Source organism: Hippichthys cyanospilos, chromosome 15 (assembly GCF_059441005.1).
Source record: "Hippichthys cyanospilos isolate Australia breed blue-spotted pipefish chromosome 15, RoL_Hcya_1.0, whole genome shotgun sequence".
NCBI classification, from domain to species: Eukaryota; Metazoa; Chordata; class Actinopteri; order Syngnathiformes; family Syngnathidae; genus Hippichthys; species Hippichthys cyanospilos.
In genome coordinates, this window is record NC_142383.1 from 18,059,878 (window position 1) to 18,084,005 (window position 24,128).

A 24,128-nucleotide genomic window follows, 5' to 3' on the forward strand; every position below is an offset into this window, starting at 1 on the left:
ACCATTTTCTTCTATATTTTGACTTCTTGGATTCGGCGTAAAAATAAAAAGCGGATGGCCCTCCGATTGAAAAAAAGTGGATGTTTATTTCTTCCAACTATCATATTTTATAGCCTAGTTCAAACACGCAATTTAAATATGTATACAAAAACAAAACAAAAAAGTCCGAATGTAAAGCCACTGATTGAAAAGAATATGCTGCTTCTTAATCATTGACACCTGTCACTGACCGGAAGATGCCAATTTGAACCACAGCCCCCCTCCGGTTCGGGTTAGTAAACAATGAAAACACTGCCCCTTAGTGGCTGGAAGTACAACAATTTCATGCAAATCAACAGTGACGACCGCACGCTCATACTGAAAAAATACATGAGTTTAACTTGAAAATATCCGTCAGAGACAATTTCCAGGCTTCGATCAATAACAAATTTTCAATTGGGGTACCCTGAAGGTTAGGCCTTCAAATAATGTTATTAGGCCAAATCAAAAGCATTATTGTTGCTTAGCTGAAATATACATACAGTCGTTCATTTGGATTTGTGACATAATGTAAAGAATTGAAACAAATCATCCATGCAAACCAATGGAACAGCGTATATATGTGAATATAATTTCAGTGATTTTTAATTGGAATAATATTACATTGAAAAAAAATACGTTGAATACATTTAGAATGATAGTCAAGGCAACTTTATTTACACAGTGCATCATTTACAAGTTAAACATTTAAAAACATTAAAAAAGAATGACAATCATGTGAACCAAATGAATATTTTTTCATATCAAATCTTTATTCAATTTTTTTATTTGTATAGCCCTGAATCACCAACGTCTCAAAGGGCTATTTTTTAAATATTTGAATTGAAAAAGTAGCACAGTCACATGCGGACCTCATGGGCTCAACTCGGGAGTTTGCATGTTCTCCCCGTGCCTATGTGGGTCTTCTCCGGGTAATCTGGTTTCCACTCAAATTCCCCAAAACATGCATGGTAGGTAGATTCCCTTATAAGAGAAACTGAATGATCGTTTGTCTCTGAAGGAACGCACTTGGAATGCAAAATTGACCAAATACAAGAAAGTAGAATGAATGCAAGGTAGAACATTTACAATAAGGGATGTTCAACACCACTTTATAAAGTCCAGTTTTTCTTTTGTTTTTTTTTAAACATGGCATTGCCTAATAACTCTTGCCGTGCCAAGCGTTATTAGAAAATGAAGCCTCGAGAGGGCCAGTATATTTAGCATTTTCTCTCACCTATCAAGGCCGACTGAATAATATTTGCTATGTCTATGTAAATATTGGTGGTATTAGATGAAAAATAGATGCCGTTACTGACGTAGATGTTATATGCTTGGAAACACTGCCATGCATTGGTCACAGTTGTCACTACAGCGCTCGATTGGCTTTTATTAGGTAAGCATTAATCAAGGGTGTCAGCTAGCTTCCATAAAAAAGACATCTGACGAAACTGTTATCATTTATTATTGTTATTATTTTAAAAGACAAGAATTGACGTCCATGGCACTGAAAGAGTTAAGGGGCACTTTTTAAAGAACTTTTAGCAATCAGATACATTAATCTGTAGCTACTTGGGAGGTTGGTTTGAATATAAACACAATCAAAAAAGAGATAAGAAAAGTCCAAACATACAAAAAACACATGACAAAGACTCAAATAATTCATTGCTTGTATGGTAGGCTCCCAAAATGTGCACAATGAGGGGCAATATCTTAACATTAAAGTAAAAATGACATCATATACAGCTTCACTGATCGCTGCTATTCTCAACAGCACACTTGTGCTTTGTCAATAGAGACTTACTTGGAAATCTTTGACCACAAAGTGAACAGACAAGTAGTTTCTCTCCAGCGTGGGTCCTTGTGTGTAATTTTAATTGTTCCCTCTGAAAAAATCTTTGAGGACAAACTGAACAGGCAAAAGGTTTCTTACCAGTGTGTACTCTAGTGTGTGCTATCATGTTTCTCTTATTTGTAAATCTTTTACCACAATCCGAACAGGCAAAAGGTTTCTCACCAGCGTGGGTTCTAGCGTGTTCTATCATGTTTCTCTTATTAGTAAATCTTTTACCGCAATCCAAACAACCAAAGGGTTTCTCACCGGTGTGGCCCATCATATGTCTCCTCAAATTGAACACATAGCCGAACGTTTTGTCACACTGAGAACATTTCCAACGTTTGCTGTCAGTGTGATGTGTTAGGTCACCTCCTGACTGTTCGTCATCACCATTAGTCAGAGGAGAGTGTGGCGTTGTGTGGTCACCATCTAACATTGGCGTTAAACGGCTGTCTGCTTGTGATCCTCCACAGTGCTCACCATCAATTTCTGTTATGTGTTGACTAGAGCTACCGCGCAGAGGCTCCGCCCCTTTTTTCTCTTCACATCGACCTCGTTCATCTTGCCCGCATTTCGAACAGGCAAAAGGTTTTTTGCCAGTGTGGGTTCTTGTGTGTGTTATCATGCTCACTTTATGAGAAAACCTTTGATCACAAATTGAACAGGCAAAAGGTTTCTCACCAGTGTGGGTTCTTGTGTGTTGTGCTAAGTTTGTCTTCCATGAAAATCTTTTACCACACATCAAACAGGCAAAAGGTTTTTCACCAGTGTGGGTCCTCGTGTGTTGAGTCAAGTTCCTCTTACAGGAAAAGCTTTTCCCACAAACTGAACAGGCAAAAGGTTTTTCACCTGTGTGGCTTCTCGTGTGTTCGATCATGCTAGTCTTAATAGAAAATCTTTGCTCACAAACCGAACAGGCAAAAGGTTTCTCACCAGTGTGGTCCATCATATGTCTTTTCAAACTGGACTTATAACCAAAGGATTTCCCACACTGAGAACATTTCCACTGTTTGCTGTCAGTATGACGTGTCATCTCACTTTTCGACTCTTCGTCGTCATCGTTAGTATGAGGTGAGTGTGACACTGTGTCTTCACCATCTGACATTGGAGCTAACCAGCTGTGCTCGCCATCAATTTCTGTTGTCATTTGTTGACTGTTGCTTGGAACCTCAGTCACTTTTTCTTCATATTGATCTTCTTCATATTGATCGTCTTCATCTTCCGTCTTCACATGGACGATAGTCAATGGCAACTCTGTGAAATCACTCTCCTCTTTTATGCTTGGTAGCAGCTCTTCCTCTTTTTTGATGTCGGGGCGCTGCAGCTCCTCCTCTTCACAATGGGGCTCAAACTGCTCATTTTCAAACCTGGGCAAACCTGCCTCCTGCCTCTGGGCAATGAGATGGTCTTCACTCACGTCTGCAAGGCATTGCACAAGACACGTTTGGCAAGATTGGCATTTTAGCCAGAAACTAGAAGACAAATCAGCATTTCGTGGGCCACATAAAGCGATATGGCCCCCGGGCCTTGAGTTTTACACCTGTGTGGTACAAAATAAACAGATGTTGAAAGGTATACCTTCTTGTCGCTCCTTCTCCTCTCGGACTCCACAAAGCTCATCTTCGATCTTTACTTTCATTGTTGCGTACGTTTCAACTTGATGTTCTCCACACTTTAAGCTCGCAATTGATGTCGACCGAGCCAACAAATGAGTCTGTTTTGGTGGTGGCTAACAAGCTACGCTAAACAAGGCAAAAAAAAAAAAAAAGCTTCAACGAACCTGAGGGGACTTTTAACGCACACGAATATTTAAAATTGACTGCGATAAAATGGCGAATTGAGGCTTGGGCATTTCGAAATACCAACGATTAATTTCGTGAAACGCGTCTGGATTCGTAAAAAGAAAACAAGAGCGAAAGTGATAGCTGCAGCCTCGGTCGCGGCTGTTTTACGTCAGTCGCTTACACTGCGAAATGTGGCAGCATCTGTACGTCACTTCCGCTGTACGACCGTTGCTGTTTGTCATTCCACACCATTATACATCTTTATCTGCGATTTCCTTTGTTCGCATGGGATTATGAAATAATTATTTTTGGTAATGCTACAGTACAATACCAGTTTTCCTTAGTTATATGAAATTAGGCCACGTGGACTTGCCGTAGATGCGCCTTGCAGCGCTTCTTCGAGGGGACTTTCCTTTTTACAAAGCTCCGCGAGTTAAACGAATATTTTGGTCTTGAATCCCAACCGAATGTTTAGAGGAATTGCCATCAAGCACCCATAGCTACTTTACGGTAATCAGACTCACTTTTGACATGTTCGTGTGCGGTTCAAATGCTATAAGTGAGCTTTGAAGCTTCTCGGCCTTGCTGAGCTTAGCTTAATTTAGCCTGCTAGCCCCAAACACGGTCGTTACGTTTTGGCTCAGCAGACATCAAGTGCGAGCGCAACGAGTTTAGACCTTCGAGTGAAAATGTACGCGAGAGCCAAACACCTCATTGACGAGAAGCTTTGTGGAACCCAAGAGGAGAAAGACCAACAAGAAGGTCAACTCCAGGATGCGCTTTGCGGGCAGCCTCGAGTTGTGCTGCCCCGAGCAGGTTTGCCACCTTTTCTGACACTGCTTTTCACCGATCTCCACGTGTTTATTTTGAGCTGCACCTTTGATTCCAAATTGTTGGCGGACCAAAATGTGGCTCTTGCGCTGTACGTTAGCCACTTAGAATGGTGTTGAATCGCGAGATAGTCATCGTGTGACATCGGCGAAAGACAAAGTATTAACCAACTTCCTTGTGTCCCCCAGACGTGAGTGAAGAACATCTCGGTTCCGAACGGCAGAAGCTAGAGTTGCATGGCGAAGAGGAGAAGTTACAGAGCCATGGTGTCAAAGAGGAGGAGCAGCTGCAGCACCCCAGTATCAAAAAAGAGGAGCCGCTCCTATCATGCATGAAAGAGGAGGTTGACTTCACAGAGTTGCCAGTGACTGGTGTCATTGTGAAGAGTGAAGATGTAGAAGGCCAATGTGAAGAAAAAAAGAGGGCGGGGCCTCCCAGAAGTAGCTCCAGTCAACACGGGACAACAAAAACTGAGCACGGTGGAGAATCACGAGCAGGCGGCTGGTTAGCGCCAATATCAGACGGTGACCAAACAACTTCACATTCCTCTCACACTGATGACGATGATGAAGAGTTGGAAGGTGGGATGACGCGTCACACTGAGAGTAAACGTTGGAAGTGTTCTCAGTGTGGAAAAATGTTTGCCTACAAGTCCTATTTAAAAAGACATATGATGGGTCACACCGGTGAGAAACCTTTTGCCTGTGCAATTTGTGGTAAAAAGTTTACTAGAAAAGGAAACTTGATACAACACACCAGAGCCCACACCGATAAAAAAGAGTTGCCAGTGACTTGCGTCAATGTGAAGAGTAAAGATGAAGCACAGTGTGAGGAGAACTTTCAACAGATGAAAACTGTAATTGATGGTGAACACTGTGGAGGATCAGATGCAGACGGCTTGTTAGCACCAATGTCAGATGGTGATGACACCATGTCACACTCTCCTCACACTAATAATGATGATGAAAAATCGGAAGGTGAGATGCCAGGTTACACTGACAGCAAATGTTGGAAATGTTCCCATTGTGGAAAAATGTTTGGCTACAAGTGCTATTTGAAAAGACATATGATGGGCCACACTGGCGAGAAGCCTTTCGTCTGTTTGGTTTGTGGTAAAGCATTTACTCAAAAAGCACACTTGAGACAACACGCACAAACACACACTGGTGAGAAACCTTTTGCCTGTTCAGTTTGTGGTAAAAAATTTTCCAATAAGAGAAGCATGATAGATCACAAAAGAGCCCACACTGGTGAAGAACCTCTTGCCTGTTCGATCTGCGGTCAAAGATTTTCTCATGAGGCGCACTTAAAAGTACACACAAGAACTCACACTGGTGAAAAACCTTATGTATGTTCGGTTTGTGGCCAAAGATTTTCCAAAATTGGAAGCTTGAATCAACACACAAGAACCCACACTGGTGAGAGACCTTTTGCCTGTTTGGTTTGTGGTAAAAGATTTTCCCAAAATGGACATTTGAGACGACACGCACAAACCCACACTGGTGAGAAACCTTTTGCCTGCTCAGAATGTGGCCAAAGTTTCTGTAGGAAGGAAATGTTGTTAGATCACACCAGAAACCACACGGGTGAGAAACCTTTTGTCTGCTTGGTGTGTGGACGAAGCTTTTCTACAAAGTGTAACTTGAAAACTCACACAAGAAGCCACACTGGTGAGAAACCTTTTGCATGCTCAATTTGCGGTCAAAGATTTTCTCTGAAGCACAACATGATGACGCACACAAGAACCCACTCTGGAGTGAAACATTTTTCCTGTTTGATTTGCGGTAAAAGCTTTTCTCAAAATGGACACTTGAGGCTACACACGCGAACCCACACTGGTGAAAAACCTTTTGCCTGCTCAGAATGTGGCCAAAATTTCAGTACAAAAGTATTGCTGTTAAACCATGTGAAAAACCACACAAGTGAGAATCCTATTGTTAGCTAGGCGTGTGAACAATCATTTTCTGCAAAAAGTAACTCGAGGTCATAGATCCCAACGAACACTGTGTACAGCGCATTTCTAGTCTGGACTTTTCTACCTTCATTTTGATTGTGTTTATATTCAAAATGTAACGCCAACCTTCCAAGTGTATAAAGAATAATTTAGCCAAGTGCTCTAATCTCTAAATGCTCCTTAGTAAGCATTGCATCCTTTTTAAATGAATAAACTTACAGCATCAAAGAGTATGTGTGTTTTCTTTTGAATGTATATACCTTTTTTCTTTTAATATTGAATGTATTTACACTGACAGGGATTGTAAAACGGGTTGGCGATACTAATTCCAGGCCTGATTTCTTGGTATTGATTCTCGCAACGACAACTGATACCAGTATTGATCGCCCTCCTGTAAGGATTTTGAAATATCCACTCATCCGTTTTCGAGAGCCGCTTATCCTCACAAGGGCCGCAGGCTTGCTGGAGCCTAGCCCAGCTGACTTCGGGCAGTTGTCCTCCAGTTGTGATACTATGAAGTAAGAATTAATACAGACCATCTCATATCATTTACGAGTATATGATTGATAACGGAGTCAAATTCTGGTATTTTCTATGTTACCGTGTATAAGAGGTACTAACAGCAAAACAGAGTAAATCTCGGTTTTGTGAATTCATATTTTCTAATCATGCATATCCGTCAGTTAAGTGTGTTTTAGAGAGCTAAAACCACTACCGGTCCGCCCTCTTGTGTTAGGTTTAAAATGAGAAAAATGCTACAACTGCAAACTGTCCTTGCTATATTGGGACAGTTTCGTCTTTGTATTTTGTATATCAAAAGTAGTAGTCGTATTTAGCAAGCCACGGAAGTAAACAAACGACGTTTTTATTTCTATCTTGTGAGTCTGTTGACGAACTCGGACGAAAGAAAATGAATGGGACTTCTTTGACAAAAAATAATGTTAGTTGCTTTCAACACTATTTGTTAAGTCTGAGCAAAAAAGAGCAAACTGATTATTTTTTTTACGAGATTATTATTTTTCTTTTTAAGAGAAGACATTTTCTGGCACGTTAACACTGGATTGAGAACGCGTTTCAAGATTATCTCAACTCATAGGATCAATTATTAATGTTGAAAACAATCGCCGGTTTTTCTGCGTCCCCATCAGACGAAAGTAAATAAATCACATACCCGAATTGGTGCGTCAGGCGCCGTTTGAAAATCCAACGTCCAGATGTGCAGTGAGGATTTCCCGATGGTCTGTCATCTCCAACAACCTGGCAATTTGCCTGTTTATACTCCCATTTCCGTATCAGTTTAGTAAATCAACAATGAAAATATCGCCCCTAGTGGTTGGAGGTATGATGTAATGCACCTATAACAAATAATTCGATTTTACACTAAAAAAAAAGAAAACATGATCTCAACTTGACAATATCGAAGTGAACCGTGACAGTGGTTGGAAGTACAACAATTTCAGGTAAAATATCAGAGGTGTAAAACTCGCTAACCTTTTTCAAGCTACAACATTTGAAATAACTCTTTCAGTGCCAAGGCACGTCCAAGGCTTGTCGGAAAAGGCAATCCCAAGAGCAGGACTATCAAACTCCTTTTAGCTTGCGAGCCATATAGAGGAAAATCTATTCCCAAGTGGGCCAGACCAGTGAAATCATGGTTATATATTGATACAACTTGAAAACAATAACATCAGATTTATTGTTCTTTTATAAATACTGTTCAATAATGCATGAAATATACTGTATATCATTCATCACTTCAATGGCAGGTGCACAAGAAAGAATTGCTTTCTTTTAACATGAGGGCTACAGTGACATCATATACAGCTTTCCTGAACACCGCTATTCCCAAGAGCGCACTTGTGCTTCTGAGCACTAGATTTACTTTGGAATCTTTGATCACATACTGAACACGCAAAAGGTTTCTCACCAGTGTGGATTCTTGTGTGTTGTCTCAAGCTCCCGATGAAAGAAAATCTTTTATCACAAAATGAACAGGGGAAAGGTTTCTCACCAGTATGGGTTCTTGTGTGGCTGTCTAAATTTGCCTTTAAAGCAAATCTGTGACCACAAAATGAACAGGCAAAAGGTTTCTCACCGGTGTGTATTCTTGTATGTACTTTTAGTTGTGCCTTCCCAGAAAAATTGTGACCACAAACTGAACAGCCAAACGGTTTCTCACCAGTGTGAGTTTGTATGTGTCTTCTAAAGTTTGCTTTGAAAGAATATGTTTGACCACAAACTGTACAGGCAAACGGTTTCTCACCAGTGTGTGTTTTTAGGTGTTCTCTCATGGAATCTTTCCTAGAAAACCTTTGACCACAAACTGCACATGCAAAAGGTTTCTCACCAGAGTGGATAATCATATGTCTTTTCAAATCGTACTTGCCAGCAAACGTTTTGACACACCTGGAACATTTCCAGCGTTTACTGTCAGTATGATATGTCATTGCACCTTCCGACTCTGCATTGTCGTCATCAGTGCGAGGAGATTGTGACGTTGTGTCGTCACCGTCTGACATTGGAGCTAACCAGCCTTCTGCATGTGATCCTCCACAGTGTTCGCCATCAATTTCTGTTTTCCTCTGTTGCGTGGAGCTATTAATTGGAGGCTCCGCCCACCTGTTCTCCTCACACTGTTCTTCGTCTCTACTCTTCGCATGGACACCAGTCACTGGCAACTCTTTTTCATTGGTGTGGGCTCTGGTGTGTTGTGTCAAGTTTCCGTTTCTGGTAAACTTTTTACCACAAACTGCACAGGCAAAAGGTTTCTCACCAGTGTGGCCTATCATATGCCTTTTCAAAAAGGACTTGTAGGCAAACGTTTTTCCACACTGAGAACATTTCCAATGTTTGCTGGCAGTGTGACGTGTCATCCCACCTTCCAACTCTTCATCATCATCATCAGTTTGAGGAGAGTGCAACGTTGTGGGGCCACCATCTGATATTGGAGCTAACTGGCCGCCTGCTTGTGAATCAGTTTCTGTTATTGTGCGTTGACTGGAACCACTGCTTGGAGGCCCCGCCCCTTTATTTTCTTCACATTGGCCTTCTTCAGTCTTTACATGGACACCAGTCACTGGCAACTCTTTGCACTCTTCCCCCTCTTTCATACATGGTGGCAGGTGCTCCTCTGTTTTGAAGTTGGGGCGCTGCAGCTGCTCCTCCTCTTTGCCAACAGCAGTTTCCTCCTCTTTAACACCAGGCAACTCTGGCTCCTGCCGTTTGAGACCCAGATATTTTTCACTCATGTCTGTGGAGCACACGGCACATATGGTTTGGTAAAGTCAGTTTTTTTTAGATTCTGCTATGTATTTTATAGTCAGGGTTAGAAAATAGTTTGCTTCGAAACTAATTTCGAAATGTGAATCTTTCATAAGTAGAGCTTCTTTTTACATGTAAATAGCCTAATGATTAGGCTAATGATTGGAATCATTCCAAGCCCCCCAAAATGCTCCTAAACTCTTTAAATTAATGTTAAAAAGTTATAAAAATGCATTGAAATGGTAACAAACACATATTACAATTACGTTTGTGCATAATAATCAAAACATATCATGTAGAGAATAATAATAATAATAATAATAATAATAATGATGATGATGATAATTTGTGAAACCCTGTAAATTAATCATAATAACTGTAGCAGTTGACAATATAAATGCAGTTCACTTGTTTGCCTTGGGATGTTGCCGGTGAATTGGTGATACATGCAGAGAGAAATCTTTTGAGGACGTTTAATTTGTATGTTTTTATTTTGCAATTGCCGTGACCCAGGAATAATTTACAAGGCCACACGAGCAAGAATATTTATTTTCCGGATTATTTTCAGCATGTAAGTTTACTTGAATTTAGTTTGGGGTCATGCGAACTCTGACGTGTATGTCATAGTCAAGCATAATGTGATGTCATTGCTAAAGCTCTACCGACTTGCTAACAACGCTGACGTCAGACGCGACAGCCCAAAGTGGTATGTTACATATGTGTTTTTAAGTGAATATGTACATTGTTAGCCGTAGCTAACTCACTCAGTTTAAACAGGGTTTTTTTTTATATTTATCTGTCGTGACGTTCGAGCACATTCATCGTGTCCAACACATAACTGGCGGAAAGACAAATGTGTAGGTGTTGAAAATGAATAACGTGACATACCTGGCGTATCGAACGCAAGTGGAGGCTGCTTGCAAAGCGCGTCCAGCAGTAAATATTTGTGTCGCTCCTTCTCCTCTTGGGCTCCACAAAACTCCAACTCCATCTTCACTTTCGTTCTTGCGCACATTTAGGCTCGCGCTCGGTGTTTGCTAAGCCGATGTGACGATCGTGTTTGGAGCTGACAAGCTAAACTAAGCTAAGCTAGGCTAAGCTAATAAGGCCGAGAAGCTTCAACGAGCCTGACAGGACCTGAACCACACACGAAGAACACGAAAAAAAATGTGTTTGAGTGCATTAAGCTAGTGATGGAGACTAGGTCTCGATGATTCGATTTGTTTTTCAGGTTCAATTCAGGACGAATAATTTCGAGAAACGCAAAAAAATAAATAAAAATACAACTGACAGTGAGACGCTTTATTCCGTATTACGCTGGAGATGGCTTCACGGGCGCGCTTCCGGTAAATGAATGCACAATGATTTCCTTTCTTGAAATACTGCGATTGCGTCTTTTAGCCTTTAGGTGGCAATGTTTTCCACATGTTTGCCTCACCGAAGCCCCTGCTTTCCTCATTTCTCAATGTTGTAGTGCTGTCGCTCTCTCTCTCATCAGAATCGGAGGCTTTTGATGAGTCGTACTTTTCAAGATTTACCTCAGCAGATCGAGTGAAATGTTCTCCAAAGCCTATTTCAATCATTCAATGTGGACGTCAAGTTTAAACATCTTAAACAATACAATATTTATTGGCGGATTATAAATCCAAATGAGATAAATGAAGATGAGAAATAGAGAAGCTTCAACAAATCCGAGATGTCTTAAACCACACGCAAAGATGTAAACATTAAGTTTGTGTGGCTAATTGTCTAGGATTGAGATGTAGCCATTTGGCAGGTTGGTGTCACATTTTGAACAAAAACACAATCAAAAATTGAATAAGAAAAGACATACAAAATGAGAGATAAGAAAGATACATGAAAGATATGCTTTCTATTACCATAAACGCTAAAATGACATCATATACAGCTTCACTGATGACTGCTTTGCTCAACGGCACATTTGTGCCTCTTTGCCAGGTATTCAGTTGGGAATCTTTGAGCACAACCTGAGCAGGAAAATGGTTTCTCATCAGTGTGGGTTTGTGTGTGTCGTCTCAACGTTCCATCTTGAGCAAATCTCTGACCACAAACCGAACAAGCAAAGGGTCTCTCTCCGGTGTGGATTCTTGTGTGGTTTTTGAGGTACTGATTTCGAAAAAAACTTTGACCACAAACCAAACAGGAAAAGGGCTTCGTGGCAGTGTGAGTTTTTGTGTGCTCTGTCAGGGTTCTCTTGCAAGAATAGCTTTTGCCACAAACGGAACAGGCAAAAGGTTTCTCACCAGTGTGGGTCCTTTTGTGTTCGATCATGTTTCTCTCGGGAAAAAAGCTTTTACCGCAAACCGAGCAGGCAAAAGGTTTCACACTGCTGTGTACGTGTATGTGTGTTTTCAAGTTTCCATTTAAAGAAAATCTTCTACCGCAAACCAAACAGGCGAAAGGTTTCTTGCCAGTGTGGCTCATCACGTGCCTCTTAAAATTGGACTTGTTGTCAAACGTTTTCCCACAATGAGAACATTTCCAACGTTTGCTGTCTGTGTGATGTGTCATTACACCTTTCGACTTTCCGTCATCAGCGTGAAGAGGGTGTGACGCGTTTTCAGCATCTGACATCGGAGTTGCTTGTGATCCTCCACCTTGCTCGCCATCGAACTCTGTCACTAGTTGACTGGAGCTTGGAGGCTCCGCCCCTTTCTTCTCTTCTTCGTAACATTCTTCACATTCAGGCTTCACGTGGACCCCGCTCACTGGTAAGTCTGTGAAATCGCCCTCCTCTTTCACACATGGTGCCACTTGCTCCTCTTTTTTGATGAGGGGGGTTTGATCAGGGGGGGGTGCATCCTCCTCTTTAACGCTATGCAACTCGGGCTCCTGCTGCTTGGGACAGAGATATGCTACACTCACATCTGCGGAACACAGAGACACATTTTTGGTCGTGTCAGTTTGTTGTAAGGCCGCACAATTAATCGAATTTTAATCACAATCACGATATTGGCTGCCAAGATTAATTAAGAAAGTTAAGTGCCGCAAAAATCTTTTGGAAAAAGGACGTAAAAGCCATCAAAGTGCTCTAATATGACTCATTTGAACACAAAAGAAATAAGTCCCATATTTGGAGCTTTGTTGTGTTTAGGACTGTTGCTATCACGTTTGGCCACTAGATGGCGCTGAAAGAAATGCAATCCTCCAGCCCAAGTGGACCAAAACTGACCCTGGCTGGCTGTCCAGATTATGACATGATAAAATCCTCTATAGATGGGCCTTGAGCCAATAATATTGGAGAGAATTCTTGTCACATGTATAGCAAGATACCACACAGTGAAATTCTTACTCTGTTCACCTTCGCGAATGGAAGACGAGCTTCCCGCAAGGGGTGTTCTGATCGAACTCATTTTGTTTTCAACTCATCAAAGCCTGTTTACCATTGTAGTATCCTAACTTTAGGTATACATTACAGTACCTCTTTTTAATGGAAGAAAAAGTCGTGGTCATCAGGGGACACCGTTAGCTGCACACATCCCACATTTTGGGATGACAACTACGTCACATCAAACATGTCCAGGTAGGATGTAAACATGTTGCAAAGTTGTGTGTGAGCAAGTGATAAACCTGATTCGAACACAATTCGCGGCTACGTGCAAATCTTGACCAGCAGTTGACCACCTTGTCGCTCCTTCTCCTCTTGGTCTTCAAGAAGCTCCTCTTCGATCTTCACTTTCATTCTTGCGCACATTTTTACTCGACGTTCGTCAATCTTAGCTTTGGACCAGTGTGCCGATCCTATTAGGGGCTAGGAGGCTAAATTAAGCTAAGCTAAGCAAGGCCGAGATGCTTCAACAAGCCCGAGAAGACTTGAACCACACACGAAAATTTTACATTTTCGTGTATGTGACTAGCTATAGAAAATGATTGTCGATGATCGGGTGTTATTAATTCCAATGCAAGACGAGTAATTTTGAGAAACCTGCGAAATGCAAATAAGCCTGTATGACTCGCTCTGCTAAGTGCAATCTATGGAAAGTCCACGTGGACAAAATACACGGCACCAACTCGAGTGAAATTGAAGCAACATTCAGATTGATTGAGCTTCATGCAAAAAAAATCCCTAAAAATAGTAAAGCGTTAAATTCCATTTAAAAACAATCGAAATTAATAGGTATTTAAAACGAATAAATAGCGATGTTAAGGAGTTATTTAGATCTTTCCTGGCTCAAATTTACTCGGGTGTTGGTGGTGTTAGGATTGGTTATTCATGAGTTCACACATACGCTGCATATTAAATCAAATTTGTGATTAACATTAATTCTACGGGTCACCTCACAATTAACGACAGTTGATTGTAATATAATACTTTTTTGCTTGAATAAATAAATAAATAAATAAATAAATAAATATTAATGAATAATTACTTTGATGTGTTTACATTTACAACTGCTTTCAGCACAGAATGTTTGGGTGTATTACAGTAGTTTCCTCTTACCCTAACTTCGAGATGACATACAGCATTGTTAAGAAAAATAGTTGTGCCTTATCTTTTTTGTATATTGTATATTATTTGTATATCTATTGTATCATTCTTAAATGATAGATAACAATTTTTAATCGAGACTACACGGAATTTTGGCATTTGTCTTGGTGACAAAGTAAAATCCCTTTCAAAATACATCAGTGGCATTAAATTTGTCTAAGGGGACTTTCCGTAGATTGCAGTTTGCAGCGCTTTTCCTTGACGGGGTTTTCCGTAATTATTTACGAAAACACAAAAAAATTAGAAATATCCATCTGAATTCGAACTGAAAGTTCCGAAGCAACTTTACTGCAACCAAATTCACGGTTTAATTATTTCGGTGCGCTTCATCTCGTCTGTTGAAGCTTCTCGGCCTTGTTTAGATTAGCTTAGCTCGCTAGCGGCTAACAAAGCAGACGAGTTTGCTGGCACAGCAGACATCAAGTGCGAGCGCAAAGTGTGGTGAACACCGAGTGAAAACGTGTGCAACAATGAAAGGGAAGCTCGAAGAAGAGCTTTGTGGAGACCAGGAGAAGGAGCGACAAGAAGGTCAAATGCTGGACACGCGACCTCCCCATGCGTTCAACGCGGCAGGTTTGTTACGTGCTCATTCCTGCATTTTTTTTTTCTTATCAGAACGTTGCTACTTCTGAACACTGACTTTTTTTTTTAATTAAGAACACATTTTTAGATGATGTGGAAAAAATAAAACTAAATCGCACTCTTAATGTCACTTTATTTCAGGAATGTTTTAGATTGTGTACAGTCGTACTGTATACAGTGTAACCCTATTATCAGCTGTCACAAAAAACTGACTTTACTGAACCACGTGTGTCTTGTTTCCCCACAGACTTGAGCGAAGAATATCTTGGCCTCGAATGGCTGGAGCCAGATTTGCTTGTCGTTAAAGAGGAGTCGGAGCCTCCTGATGGCAAACAGGAGGAGCAGCTGCAGTACCCTAACACTAAAAATGAGGAGGAGCTGTCACCATGCACGAAAGAGGAGGGAGATTTCACAGAGCTGCCGTTGACTATTGTCCATGTGAAGATGGAAGATGATGAAGTTCAACAGGAAGAGATGAAATGGGCGGAGCCTCTGAGCAGCAGCTCCAGTCTACACATGACTACAGAAATTGATGGCGAGCTGGGCGGGGGATCTCAAGCAGGCGGCTGGTTAGCTCCAATGTCAGATGGTGATGACACAACGTCACACTCTCCTCACACCGATGATGATGATGATGATCAACGGACGGAAGGTGTGTTGACAAGTCTCATTGACAGGAAATGCTGGAAATGTCCACAGTGTGGAAAAGCTTTTGGCTACAAGAACCATTTGAAAAGACATATGGTGGGCCACAGTGGTGAGAAACCTTTTGCCTGTTCGGTTTGCGGTCAAAGATTTTCTCTAAAAGGAAACCTGACACAACACACAAGAATCCACACTGAGGAAAAACTTTTTGCATGTTCAGTTTGTGGTAAAAAATTTTCTAGAAAGCACCACATGAGACATCACACAAGAACCCACACTGGTGAGAAACCGTTTTCCTGTCCGGTTTGTGATCAAAGATTTTCTCGAAAGGACCAATTAAATTTACACTCAAGAACCCACACCGGCGAGAAACCTTTTGCCTGTTCGGTTTGTGATCAAAGATTTTCTCACAAAGGAGCCTTTATACAACACACAAGAACCCACACTGGGGAGAAACCTGTTGCCTGTTCGGTTTGTGGTAAAAAATTATGTTCAAAGCAATACTTAACTATACACACAAGAATTCACACCGGTGAGAAACCTTTTCCCTGCTCAATTTGCGGTCAAAGATTTTCTCTCAAAGAATACTTAAATTCACACAAAAGAACCCACACCGGTGACAAACCTTTTCCCTGTTTGGTTTGTGGTAAAAGATTTTCTCGCAAGACGAGTGTGAAAATACACACAAGAACCCACACTGGTGAGAAACCATTTGCCTGTTCGATTTGTGGTCAAAGATTTTCTTTTAAGGTTAGCATGATAGACCACACTAAAACCCACACTGGTGAAAAACCTTTTGCCTGTTCCGTTTGTGGTCAAAGATTTGCTGTTAAGGAACAATTGAAATCACACACAAGAACCCACACTGGCGAAAAACCTTTTGCCTGCACGATTTGTGGTCAAAGATTTTCCCATAAGACAAGCATCGTAAAACACTCAAGGACCCATACCGGTGAGAAACCTTTTGCCTGTTCAATTTGCGGGAAAAGATATTCTCAAAAGATAAGCATGGTAAAACACACAAGAACCCACACTGGTGAAAAATCTTTCGCGTGTTCGGTTTGTGGTAAAAGCTTTTCTTATAAGAGAAGCATGATAGCGCACACGAGAACACACACAGGTGAGAAACCTTTTGCCTGCTCTGTTTGCTGTCAACGATTCCCAAATAAGTATCGAGCAAAGACGCACAAGTGTGTCGTTGAGAATTGCAGTGATCAATGAAGCTATTGTCATTTTTGCATTTATGGTAAAAGAAAACGCATGCATCTTCATGTGCACTATCTTTGTCGTTGGTCTGTGATTGAAGTGATGAATGATTTGTGTACTTGCAATGTGTTTTGTATATCTTAAGTTTTCTTATCTTATTTTTAGTTGTGTTTATAGTCAAAATTAAACAAAAACCTGCTAAGGGGCCACAGATTTGACTCAGCTAACTATTCTTATTTGTAATATCCCCTTCTTAGGCAATGCCCTATTTTAAAGAAATGTTTGATTAAAAAAAAGTGTACTGTATATTTTTCGTTCTCAATATTGAAGGAAATTACAAATACTAGCTTTGTAAATAGTATTGTAAATAGGGAAGGTACTGACATCGATACCAGCTTGTATATCAAGATACATGCAACGGCGGCAAACACTAGTATTAGGTTTTGAATTTAGGAATCAGATATTATAATACCAAATTGTTCTTGTTTTCATGTGATTTTAAAGAATGCCACTTTATTGGGACAAATGGGCCCAACTTGAGAATAATTTGTCAATGTCTTTTTGGCATATTCTGTACGTTAAAAGTAGTAGTCATATTTAGTATTGGAGACTATGCAATAGTTGAGGTACTCTTACTGGTGTTGGTCTGAAAAAAATGCTAACATCTCCAATTGTAAACATTCTACCTTTTTGTAATTCATATCATTGGTATTCCAAGTATCAGCACACACTCAAAGCAATGTTTGTGGTTTGTTTTGTTTTCTCTCTTTTTTTAATCTCCATTTCCAGGAAGTGAACGATTGACAAACTGAATAAAGTTTGACTCTTTGTTTTGAGAAGAAAAAATGTACCTTAATCTGGCCTCAAACGCACCTGTCGTGTCTGCTAGCTGTTATCTGTTGAGATACATAAATACTGTACCTATGTTTATGGCTTGACCGCTCTCTTTTATTTATCACATAGTTTGTAACATATCAATTCACTTTTAAATCGGGAAAAATGTTAGTTTACGCAATATTACCTCATATCCTTCGTATAAATTATCAAAATACTACAGCCACTTCAACGACGTAACAGTCGTTTCAAATGGGTAGTTTGTCCAAGTGGATTTGCCGTAGACTGCACGTCGTAGTGCAACTTCTTAGGCATCTTTGTAGCTCTAAAAACAAACATTTTCATCCAGATTTGGAAGTGAAAATACTCGGGCCTCGACACCCGGCCCCCATTGCTTGATATCCAACGCCATTTTTAAATCTTCATGTGTGATTGTAAGTCTTAAACTGATTGAAACTTCTCGGCCTTACTTAGCTTAGCTTAGCTTGCTAGCGGCTAACAAAACAGACGCATTTTCTGGCTCTGCACACTTCAAGTTCCAGCGTAAAGTGTCGTAAACATCGAGTGAAATGTGTGCAAGAATGAACGTGAAGATCGAAGAGGAGCTGTATCGAGGCCAAAAGGAGAAGGAGCGACAAGAAGGTCCACTGCACGACGCGCTTTGCAAGCGGCCTCCATTCGTGTTTGACGCAGCAGGTTTGTCATTTGCTTAGTCTTTGTCAGTTTTTTTTTTACAATGAAATATTCCGTATTCGTTTAACGCAATAAAGCGATTTATGACTAAATCAATGCGAAAGTTGATGTCAATCGTGCGATCAAATTAAAATAAAGCTTCAAGTACGCACACTGCATATAAATCCAAGTAGACGTCTTATTATTATTATTATTATTATTATTATTATTATTATTTCCAGAATCCCATTTGCGCCACAACTTCAGACAATTCCTGGAGAAGTGGCCTTGCTAACTCCAGCTTTCCAGAAAAACGCCCCCCTCCCAATCTGGTCTATTCTTTATAATTATTTATATATTATTTTTAAAAAAAAGTGAAATTCTTCACAATAATCCTAGATGACATTCCACAGGACCAGACGTCCCCCCAAAATGTTAAATATATCGTTTTCAAGATATACTCAACTGTCATGAGGACATTTACAATAAAAATATTTTATAAAAAATATTGAGCTATTATAATACTACACTAGTCCTGGTGGACACTGCACCATCCCAGGTGTCCCACCAAAATCTGATGTTGCCTTTCAAAGACCCCTGAAAAGATCATCTTGAACTGGGAATATGTCACAAAAAATCATTTAAAAATATTTTTTAGCAAGCAAGTTGGGCAAGTTGTGGAAACCTGTTTTTCTCAAATGGGCCATCTGACCATCCTAAATAGAAGATGAGGAGCAGCTGCAGGACCCCGACATCAAAAAAGAAGAGCAGCTGCCAGCATGCATGAAAGCAGAGGAAGACTTCACAGAGTTGCCAGTGACTAGTGTCCATCCAAAGACCGAGGATGAAGAATGGAAAGAGGAGAATAAGGAGAAGGAGACTCCAAGCAGCAGCTCCAGTCAACACATGACAACAGATATTGATGACCAGCACAATGGAGGATCTGAAGGAGACAGCTGGTTAGCTCCAATGTCAGATGGTGAAGACTCTACTCTTACTGAAGATGATAATGATGATGAACAGCTTGAAGGTGAGATGACAATTCACAGTGACGGCAAACGGTGGAAATGTTCTCAGTGTGAAAAAACATTTGGTTACAAGACCCATTTAAAAAGACATATGGTGGGCCACAGTGGTGAGAAACCGTTTGCTTGTTTGGTTTGTGGTCGAAGATTTTCTCGCAAAGAGTATGTAAAATCACACACAAGAACCCACACTGGTGAGAAACCTTTTGCCTGTTCAATTTGTGGTCAAAGATTTTCTTCTAAGCCATATTTAAAATTACACACAAGACTCCACACTGGTGAGAAACCTATTGCCTGTTCAGTATGTGGTGAAAGATTTTCTTCGAAGCAAAACCTAAACACACACACAAGAACCCACACTGGTGAGAAACCTTTTGCCTGTTCAATTTGTGGTCAAAGATATGTTCATAAGAATAGCTTGGTAAATCACACCAGAGCCCACACTGGTGAAAAACCTTTTCCCTGTTTGATTTGTGGTCAAAGATTTTCTCTCAGAGACTCATTAAGGTCACACACAAGAACCCACACTGGTGACAAACCTTTTGCCTGTTTGGTGTGTGGTCAAAGATTTTCTTCTAAGCAAAACCTAAAATCACACACAAGAAATCACACTGGTGAGAAACCTTTTGCCTGTTCGGATTGCGGTCAAAGATTTACTTCTAAGCAATTATTAAAATCACACACAAGAACTCACACTGGTGAGAAACCTTTTACTTGTTCAGTTTGTGGTCAAAGATTTGCTCATAAGAATAGCTTGGTAAATCATACCAGAGCTCACACTGGTGAAAAACCTTTTCCCTGTTTGATTTGTGGTCAAAGATTTTCTCTCAAGGACTCCTTAAATTCACACACAAGATTCCACACTGGTGACAAACCATTTGCCTGTTTGATTTGTGGTCAAAGATTTTCTTCTAAGAAATACTTAAAATCACACACGAGAACTCACACTGGTGAGAAACCTTTTGCATGTTCAGTTTGCGATCAAAGATTTACTTCTAAGCAATACTTAAAATCACACACAAAAACTCACACTGGTGAGAAACCTTTTGCCTGTTCATTTTGTGGTAAAAGATTTGCTCATAAGAATAGCTTGACATATCACAGAAAAACCCACACTGGCGAAAAACGTTTTGCCTGCTCAGTTTGCGGTCAAAGATTTTCTCATAAGTCTAGCATTGTAAAACACACTAAAACCCACACAGGAGAGAAACCCTCTGCCTGTTCAATTGGTGGTCAAATATTCTCGAGTAATCATCTCGAGATGAAGCACGAGTACGCTCTTGAGAAAAGTAGTGATCAGTGAAACAGTTTATGACTTCATTTAGCATTTATGCTCAATGAAAGCACACATTTCATGTGCACACAAGTTGTTTGTTGGTTGTCTCTGATTGAAGTGATGAATGATTTTTGGACTTGTAATATGTTTTGTAAATGTCTTAACTTTTCCTACCCTGTTTTTGGCTGGTTTTGTATTCAAAATGTGACATCAACGTGCTTAAGAACGGCAGATTTAATTTAGCTGACTGTTATTAGTAATTGCCCCTTGTTAGACAATTTCCCTTTTTTGAATTAATGTATAGCTTAAAAAGTGTACATGTTGTAAATACCAATATATACCAATACCAGATTGTATTTGAAGGTATCGGTACATGCAGTCAAAAACAATGTTTGTGGTATGTTTTATTTTCTTCATTTTTTTTATTTCCTTATCCAGGAAACGACTGATTGAAATAAACTTTGGAGAAAGTTTGTGGTGAGAAGAAAAAGTGTACCTTAATCTGACCTTGACTTTCAAACGCACTTGTTATGACTGCTTGCTGCTTCGGCTTGATAAATTTAATTACCTATGTTTATGTTGGACCCTTCTCTTTCTATTTTCACAGTTTGTTACAAATCAAAATACATAATGTCAATTATTTCTTTTAGCTGTTTAGTCGGGAAATGATAATTAAACAGTTATAAATAATCAAAATACTATAACCACTACTATTCAACCACTCAACAGTGAAATTAGTGTAAACGCGTAGTTTGTCCAAGCGGACTTGCCGTAGACGACTCGTACTAATGTAGAGCAACTCCTCAGGCTTCTTTGTGTTTCTCTAGAAACACACTCGAGTTTCTTTTTTTTTTGTCCTGAATTGGAAATGAAAATACTCGAGCCTCGACACCCGGCCTCCATCTCTAGTTACATGTGATCAAACACATTTTTTACATCTTCGTATGTGATTAAATTAGTCTTTGGCCGGTTGAAGCTTCTGGGCCTTGCTTAGCTTAGCTTGCTAGCGGCTAACAAAGCAAACACATTGCTAGCTCAACACACTTCAAGTTTGAGCGTGAAACATCGAGTGAAAATGTGCGCAAGAATGAAAGTGAAGATCGAAGAAGATCTTTGTGGAGCCCAAGAGGAGAAAGAGCGACTAGAAGGTCAACTTCTCGACACGTCCTGCAAGCGGCCTCCATTTGTGTTTGACACACCAGGTTTGTCATTTGCTGCGTCACTGCTAGTTGTTTTTTTTCAATGAAATATTCCAATACTCGAATTTCGCTGTAAATCATTGATGAAAAAAATAAAGATTAATTTCAATCTTAACATTAAATTAAAATAAAGTTTCAAATCGGTATACTGCATATAAACCCAGGTGTCATTTTTCAAGAATTCCATTTGTATCACAACGTCAGATGAAACAAACACTCCAGGTGTCCCCCCCAAACCGGGTCATATCAAAATCTGATGTTGCATTTCAAAATCAATGACACTTGAAAATGTAACTGTCATTATCTTGCAGTTTTAAAAAAAATCATTAAAAAATATTCTCCAGCTCTCATCATACCAAACAAGCCAGTGTCCTGCAGGACATTACATCATCCCAGGGGTTTCCTCTGATTTAGCATCGCAAAAATCAGTGACCACCATAAATGTACAAACAGCAAAGCCACAAAAAACTAACTTTACTACACAATGTATGTCTTGTGTTTCACAGACGTGAGTGAAAAATATCTCAGTCTCGAACGGCAGGAGCAAAAGTTGCCTGTAGTTAAGAAAGAGGAGGTAGAGCCCCCTGGCGGCAAGGATGAGGAGCAGCTACAACACGACATCTTAAAAGAGGAACAGCTGTCACCATGCGTGAAAGAGGAGAGCGATTTCACAGAGTTGCCAGTGACTGGTGTCCACGTGAAGACCGAAGATGAAGAATGGAATGTGGAGAATGAGGAGGAGCCTCCAAGCTGCAGCTCCATTCAATACATGATAACAGATATTGATGGTGAGCACAACGGAGGATCACAAGCAGAAAGCTGGTTAGCTCCAATATCAGATGGTGATGACTCTTCTCTTACTGATGACGATGATGATGAACAGGTTGAAGGTGAGACGCCACGTCACACTGACAGCAAACATTGGAAATGTTCTCAGTGTGGAAAAACATTTAGCCACAAGACCCATTTAATAAGACATATGGAGGGCCACAGTGGTGAGAAACCTTTTGCTTGTGCAGTTTGTGGGAAAAGATTTTCTGATTACACGAGTATGATAAAACACACAAGAACCAACACTGGTGTGAAACCTTTCGCATGCTCAGTTTGTGGCAAAAGATTTTCTTGTAAGACAAAGATAAAAATACACACAAGAACCCACACTGGTGAGAAACCTTTTTCCTGTTCAGTTTGTGGTCAAAGATTTTCTCATCAGAGTAGCCTGACAGATCACGCAAAAACCCACACTGGTGAAAAACCTTTTGACTGCTCAGTTTGTGGTCAAAGATTTTCTCTTAAGAAATACTTAAAGTCACATGCAAGAACCCACACGGGCGAGAAATCTTTTGCTTGTACGGTTTGTGGTCAAAGATTTTCTCATAAGTCTAGCATCGCAAAACATACAAGAACCCACACTGGTGAGAAACCTTTTGCCTGTTCGGTTTGTGGCAAAAGATTTTCTCGGAAGGATTACATGGAACTACACACAAGAACCCACGCTGGTGAGAAACCTTTTCCCTGTTCAGTTTGTGGTCAAAGATTTTCTCTCAACAAGTACTTAAAATCACACTCAAGAACCCACGCTGATGAGAAACCTTTTGCCTGTTTGGTTTGCGGTCAAAGATTTTCTTGTAAGCAAAACTTAAAATCACACACAAGAATCCACACTGGCGAAAAACCCTTTGCCTGTTCAGTTTGTGGTCAAAGATATTCTCATAAGAATAGCTTGATATATCACACAAAAACCCACACTGGTGAAAGATTAGCATGATGGATCACACTTTTAGAAAGTTTTTTGCCTGGTTCGCTTGTGGTAAAGGCTCTTATGAGGTGAGCATGACAGCACACAATAGAACCCACACTGGTGAGAAACTCTTTGCCTGTTCAGTTTGTGGTCACACAGGTAATCAAGTAATCATCTTGTGAATGTGCTGTTGCCAATAGCAGTTATCCATTCTGTTTATGTCATTTTAGCATTTATTGTAAAAGAAAGCTCAACTTTCATGCGCACGACATCGTGATGAATGAGTTGAGGACTTGTAATGTGTTTTGCATATGTTATAACTTTTTTTTGTTTTTGATGGGTTTTGTATTCAAAATGTGACATCAACCTGCTAAGAGTTAAAGATTTACTTAAGCTGGCTGTCCTTATTTCCCCTTTTAAATGGATGTATACTTTCAATAGTGTATATTTTTTTCAATTTAATATTGAAGGTAATTGACAAATATGCTAAATAGGGAAGGGCAATTACTGACTGAGAATCAATGCAAAGCAATGTTTGCGGTTTGTTTGATTTTCTTTCTTTTTGTGATCTTCAGATCCATGGAGTGAATGATTGAAATAAACTTTGGAGAAAGTTACAAAACTCTTTGTGTTGACAAGTGTACCTTAGTCTGTATGTTTAACACTTTATTCTTTTGTCCCTCCGTCAGTTTATAGACTAGACAAATTAAAAGCCTAGATCAAAACCCTATGTTGGAAATTTTATCCCCGTTT

The 24,128-nt window shown here is 40.1% G+C and overlaps 6 protein-coding genes and 1 pseudogene across 8 annotated transcripts; 4 read left to right on the forward strand and 3 right to left on the reverse strand.

Annotated features, from left to right (window-relative positions):
• Nucleotides 1-684: 684 nt before the first annotated feature.
• On the reverse strand, nt 685-4,754 carry LOC148412077 (uncharacterized). Its single transcript, XM_088434556.1, has 2 exons — nt 3,434-4,754; nt 685-3,274 (listed from the first exon to the last, which is right to left on the reverse strand). Exons 1-2 carry the CDS (start codon nt 3,492-3,494, stop codon nt 1,767-1,769), a joined length of 1,569 nt encoding a protein of 522 aa, XP_088290682.1. The 5' UTR covers nt 3,495-4,754; the 3' UTR covers nt 685-1,766.
• LOC148412078 (uncharacterized) lies at nt 3,864-6,637 on the forward strand. The gene is given in 3 exon segments (XM_088434524.1): nt 3,864-4,455; nt 4,659-6,322; nt 6,324-6,637. Coding segments are annotated over 3 exon segments (1,839 nt in total). The 5' UTR covers nt 3,864-4,328; the 3' UTR covers nt 6,372-6,637.
• Nucleotides 6,638-8,096: 1,459 nt separating this feature from the next.
• LOC148412079 (uncharacterized) lies at nt 8,097-11,013 on the reverse strand. The gene is made up of 2 exons (XM_088434558.1): nt 10,574-11,013; nt 8,097-9,674 (listed from the first exon to the last, which is right to left on the reverse strand). Exons 1-2 carry the CDS (start codon nt 10,698-10,700, stop codon nt 8,239-8,241), a joined length of 1,563 nt encoding a protein of 520 aa, XP_088290684.1. The 5' UTR covers nt 10,701-11,013; the 3' UTR covers nt 8,097-8,238.
• A 272-nt stretch (nt 11,014-11,285) lies between these two features.
• Nucleotides 11,286-13,673, reverse strand: LOC148412080 (uncharacterized). 2 transcript variants are annotated; one of them, XM_088434612.1, is made up of 2 exons: nt 13,331-13,673; nt 11,286-12,573 (listed from the first exon to the last, which is right to left on the reverse strand). In XM_088434612.1, the coding sequence occupies exons 1-2, from the start codon at nt 13,398-13,400 to the stop codon at nt 11,597-11,599; spliced, it is 1,047 nt and encodes a 348-aa protein (XP_088290738.1). In that variant the 5' UTR covers nt 13,401-13,673; the 3' UTR covers nt 11,286-11,596. The 2 variants fall into 2 exon arrangements, 1 of the variants encoding a protein (XP_088290738.1); XR_015867919.1 differs by having other exon boundaries at nt 12,442-12,573; nt 13,128-13,673.
• Nucleotides 13,674-14,376: 703 nt separating this feature from the next.
• Nucleotides 14,377-17,556, forward strand: LOC148412081 (uncharacterized). The gene is made up of 2 exons (XM_088434534.1): nt 14,377-14,768; nt 15,025-17,556. The coding sequence occupies exons 1-2, from the start codon at nt 14,666-14,668 to the stop codon at nt 16,641-16,643; spliced, it is 1,722 nt and encodes a 573-aa protein (XP_088290660.1). The 5' UTR covers nt 14,377-14,665; the 3' UTR covers nt 16,644-17,556.
• Nucleotides 17,557-17,648: 92 nt separating this feature from the next.
• LOC148412082 (uncharacterized) lies at nt 17,649-20,401 on the forward strand (annotated as a pseudogene). The gene is made up of 2 exons (XR_015867912.1): nt 17,649-18,158; nt 18,859-20,401. The product of XR_015867912.1 is annotated as an uncharacterized LOC148412082 (transcript).
• Nucleotides 20,402-21,104: 703 nt separating this feature from the next.
• On the forward strand, nt 21,105-23,557 carry LOC148412083 (uncharacterized). The gene is made up of 2 exons (XM_088434574.1): nt 21,105-21,637; nt 22,141-23,557. Exons 1-2 carry the CDS (start codon nt 21,511-21,513, stop codon nt 23,400-23,402), a joined length of 1,389 nt encoding a protein of 462 aa, XP_088290700.1. The 5' UTR covers nt 21,105-21,510; the 3' UTR covers nt 23,403-23,557.
• Nucleotides 23,558-24,128: the final 571 nt, after the last annotated feature.

What these genes read in the sequence shown, in the direction of transcription:
- LOC148412077 (XM_088434556.1), bottom strand. Translation starts at nt 3,494, where the DNA reads ATGAAAGTAAAGATCGAAGATGAGCTTTGTGGAGTCCGAGAGGAGAAG. An exon ending in GGAGAAGGAGCGACAAGAAG is followed by an intron (nt 3,275 to 3,433) that starts GTATACCTTTCA and finishes AATGCCTTGCAG; the next exon opens with ACGTGAGTGAAGACCATCTC.
- LOC148412079 (XM_088434558.1), bottom strand. Translation starts at nt 10,700, where the DNA reads ATGTGCGCAAGAACGAAAGTGAAGATGGAGTTGGAGTTTTGTGGAGCC. An exon ending in ACTTGCGTTCGATACGCCAG is followed by an intron (nt 9,675 to 10,573) that starts GTATGTCACGTT and finishes TGTGCTCCACAG; the next exon opens with ACATGAGTGAAAAATATCTG.
- LOC148412080 (XM_088434612.1), bottom strand. Translation starts at nt 13,400, where the DNA reads ATGTGCGCAAGAATGAAAGTGAAGATCGAAGAGGAGCTTCTTGAAGAC. An exon ending in AGAGGAGAAGGAGCGACAAG is followed by an intron (nt 12,574 to 13,330) that starts GTGGTCAACTGC and finishes TGTGTTCCGCAG; the next exon opens with ATGTGAGTGTAGCATATCTC.
- LOC148412081 (XM_088434534.1), top strand. Translation starts at nt 14,666, where the DNA reads ATGAAAGGGAAGCTCGAAGAAGAGCTTTGTGGAGACCAGGAGAAGGAG. An exon ending in CCATGCGTTCAACGCGGCAG is followed by an intron (nt 14,769 to 15,024) that starts GTTTGTTACGTG and finishes GTTTCCCCACAG; the next exon opens with ACTTGAGCGAAGAATATCTT.
- LOC148412083 (XM_088434574.1), top strand. Translation starts at nt 21,511, where the DNA reads ATGTGCGCAAGAATGAAAGTGAAGATCGAAGAAGATCTTTGTGGAGCC. An exon ending in ATTTGTGTTTGACACACCAG is followed by an intron (nt 21,638 to 22,140) that starts GTTTGTCATTTG and finishes TGTGTTTCACAG; the next exon opens with ACGTGAGTGAAAAATATCTC.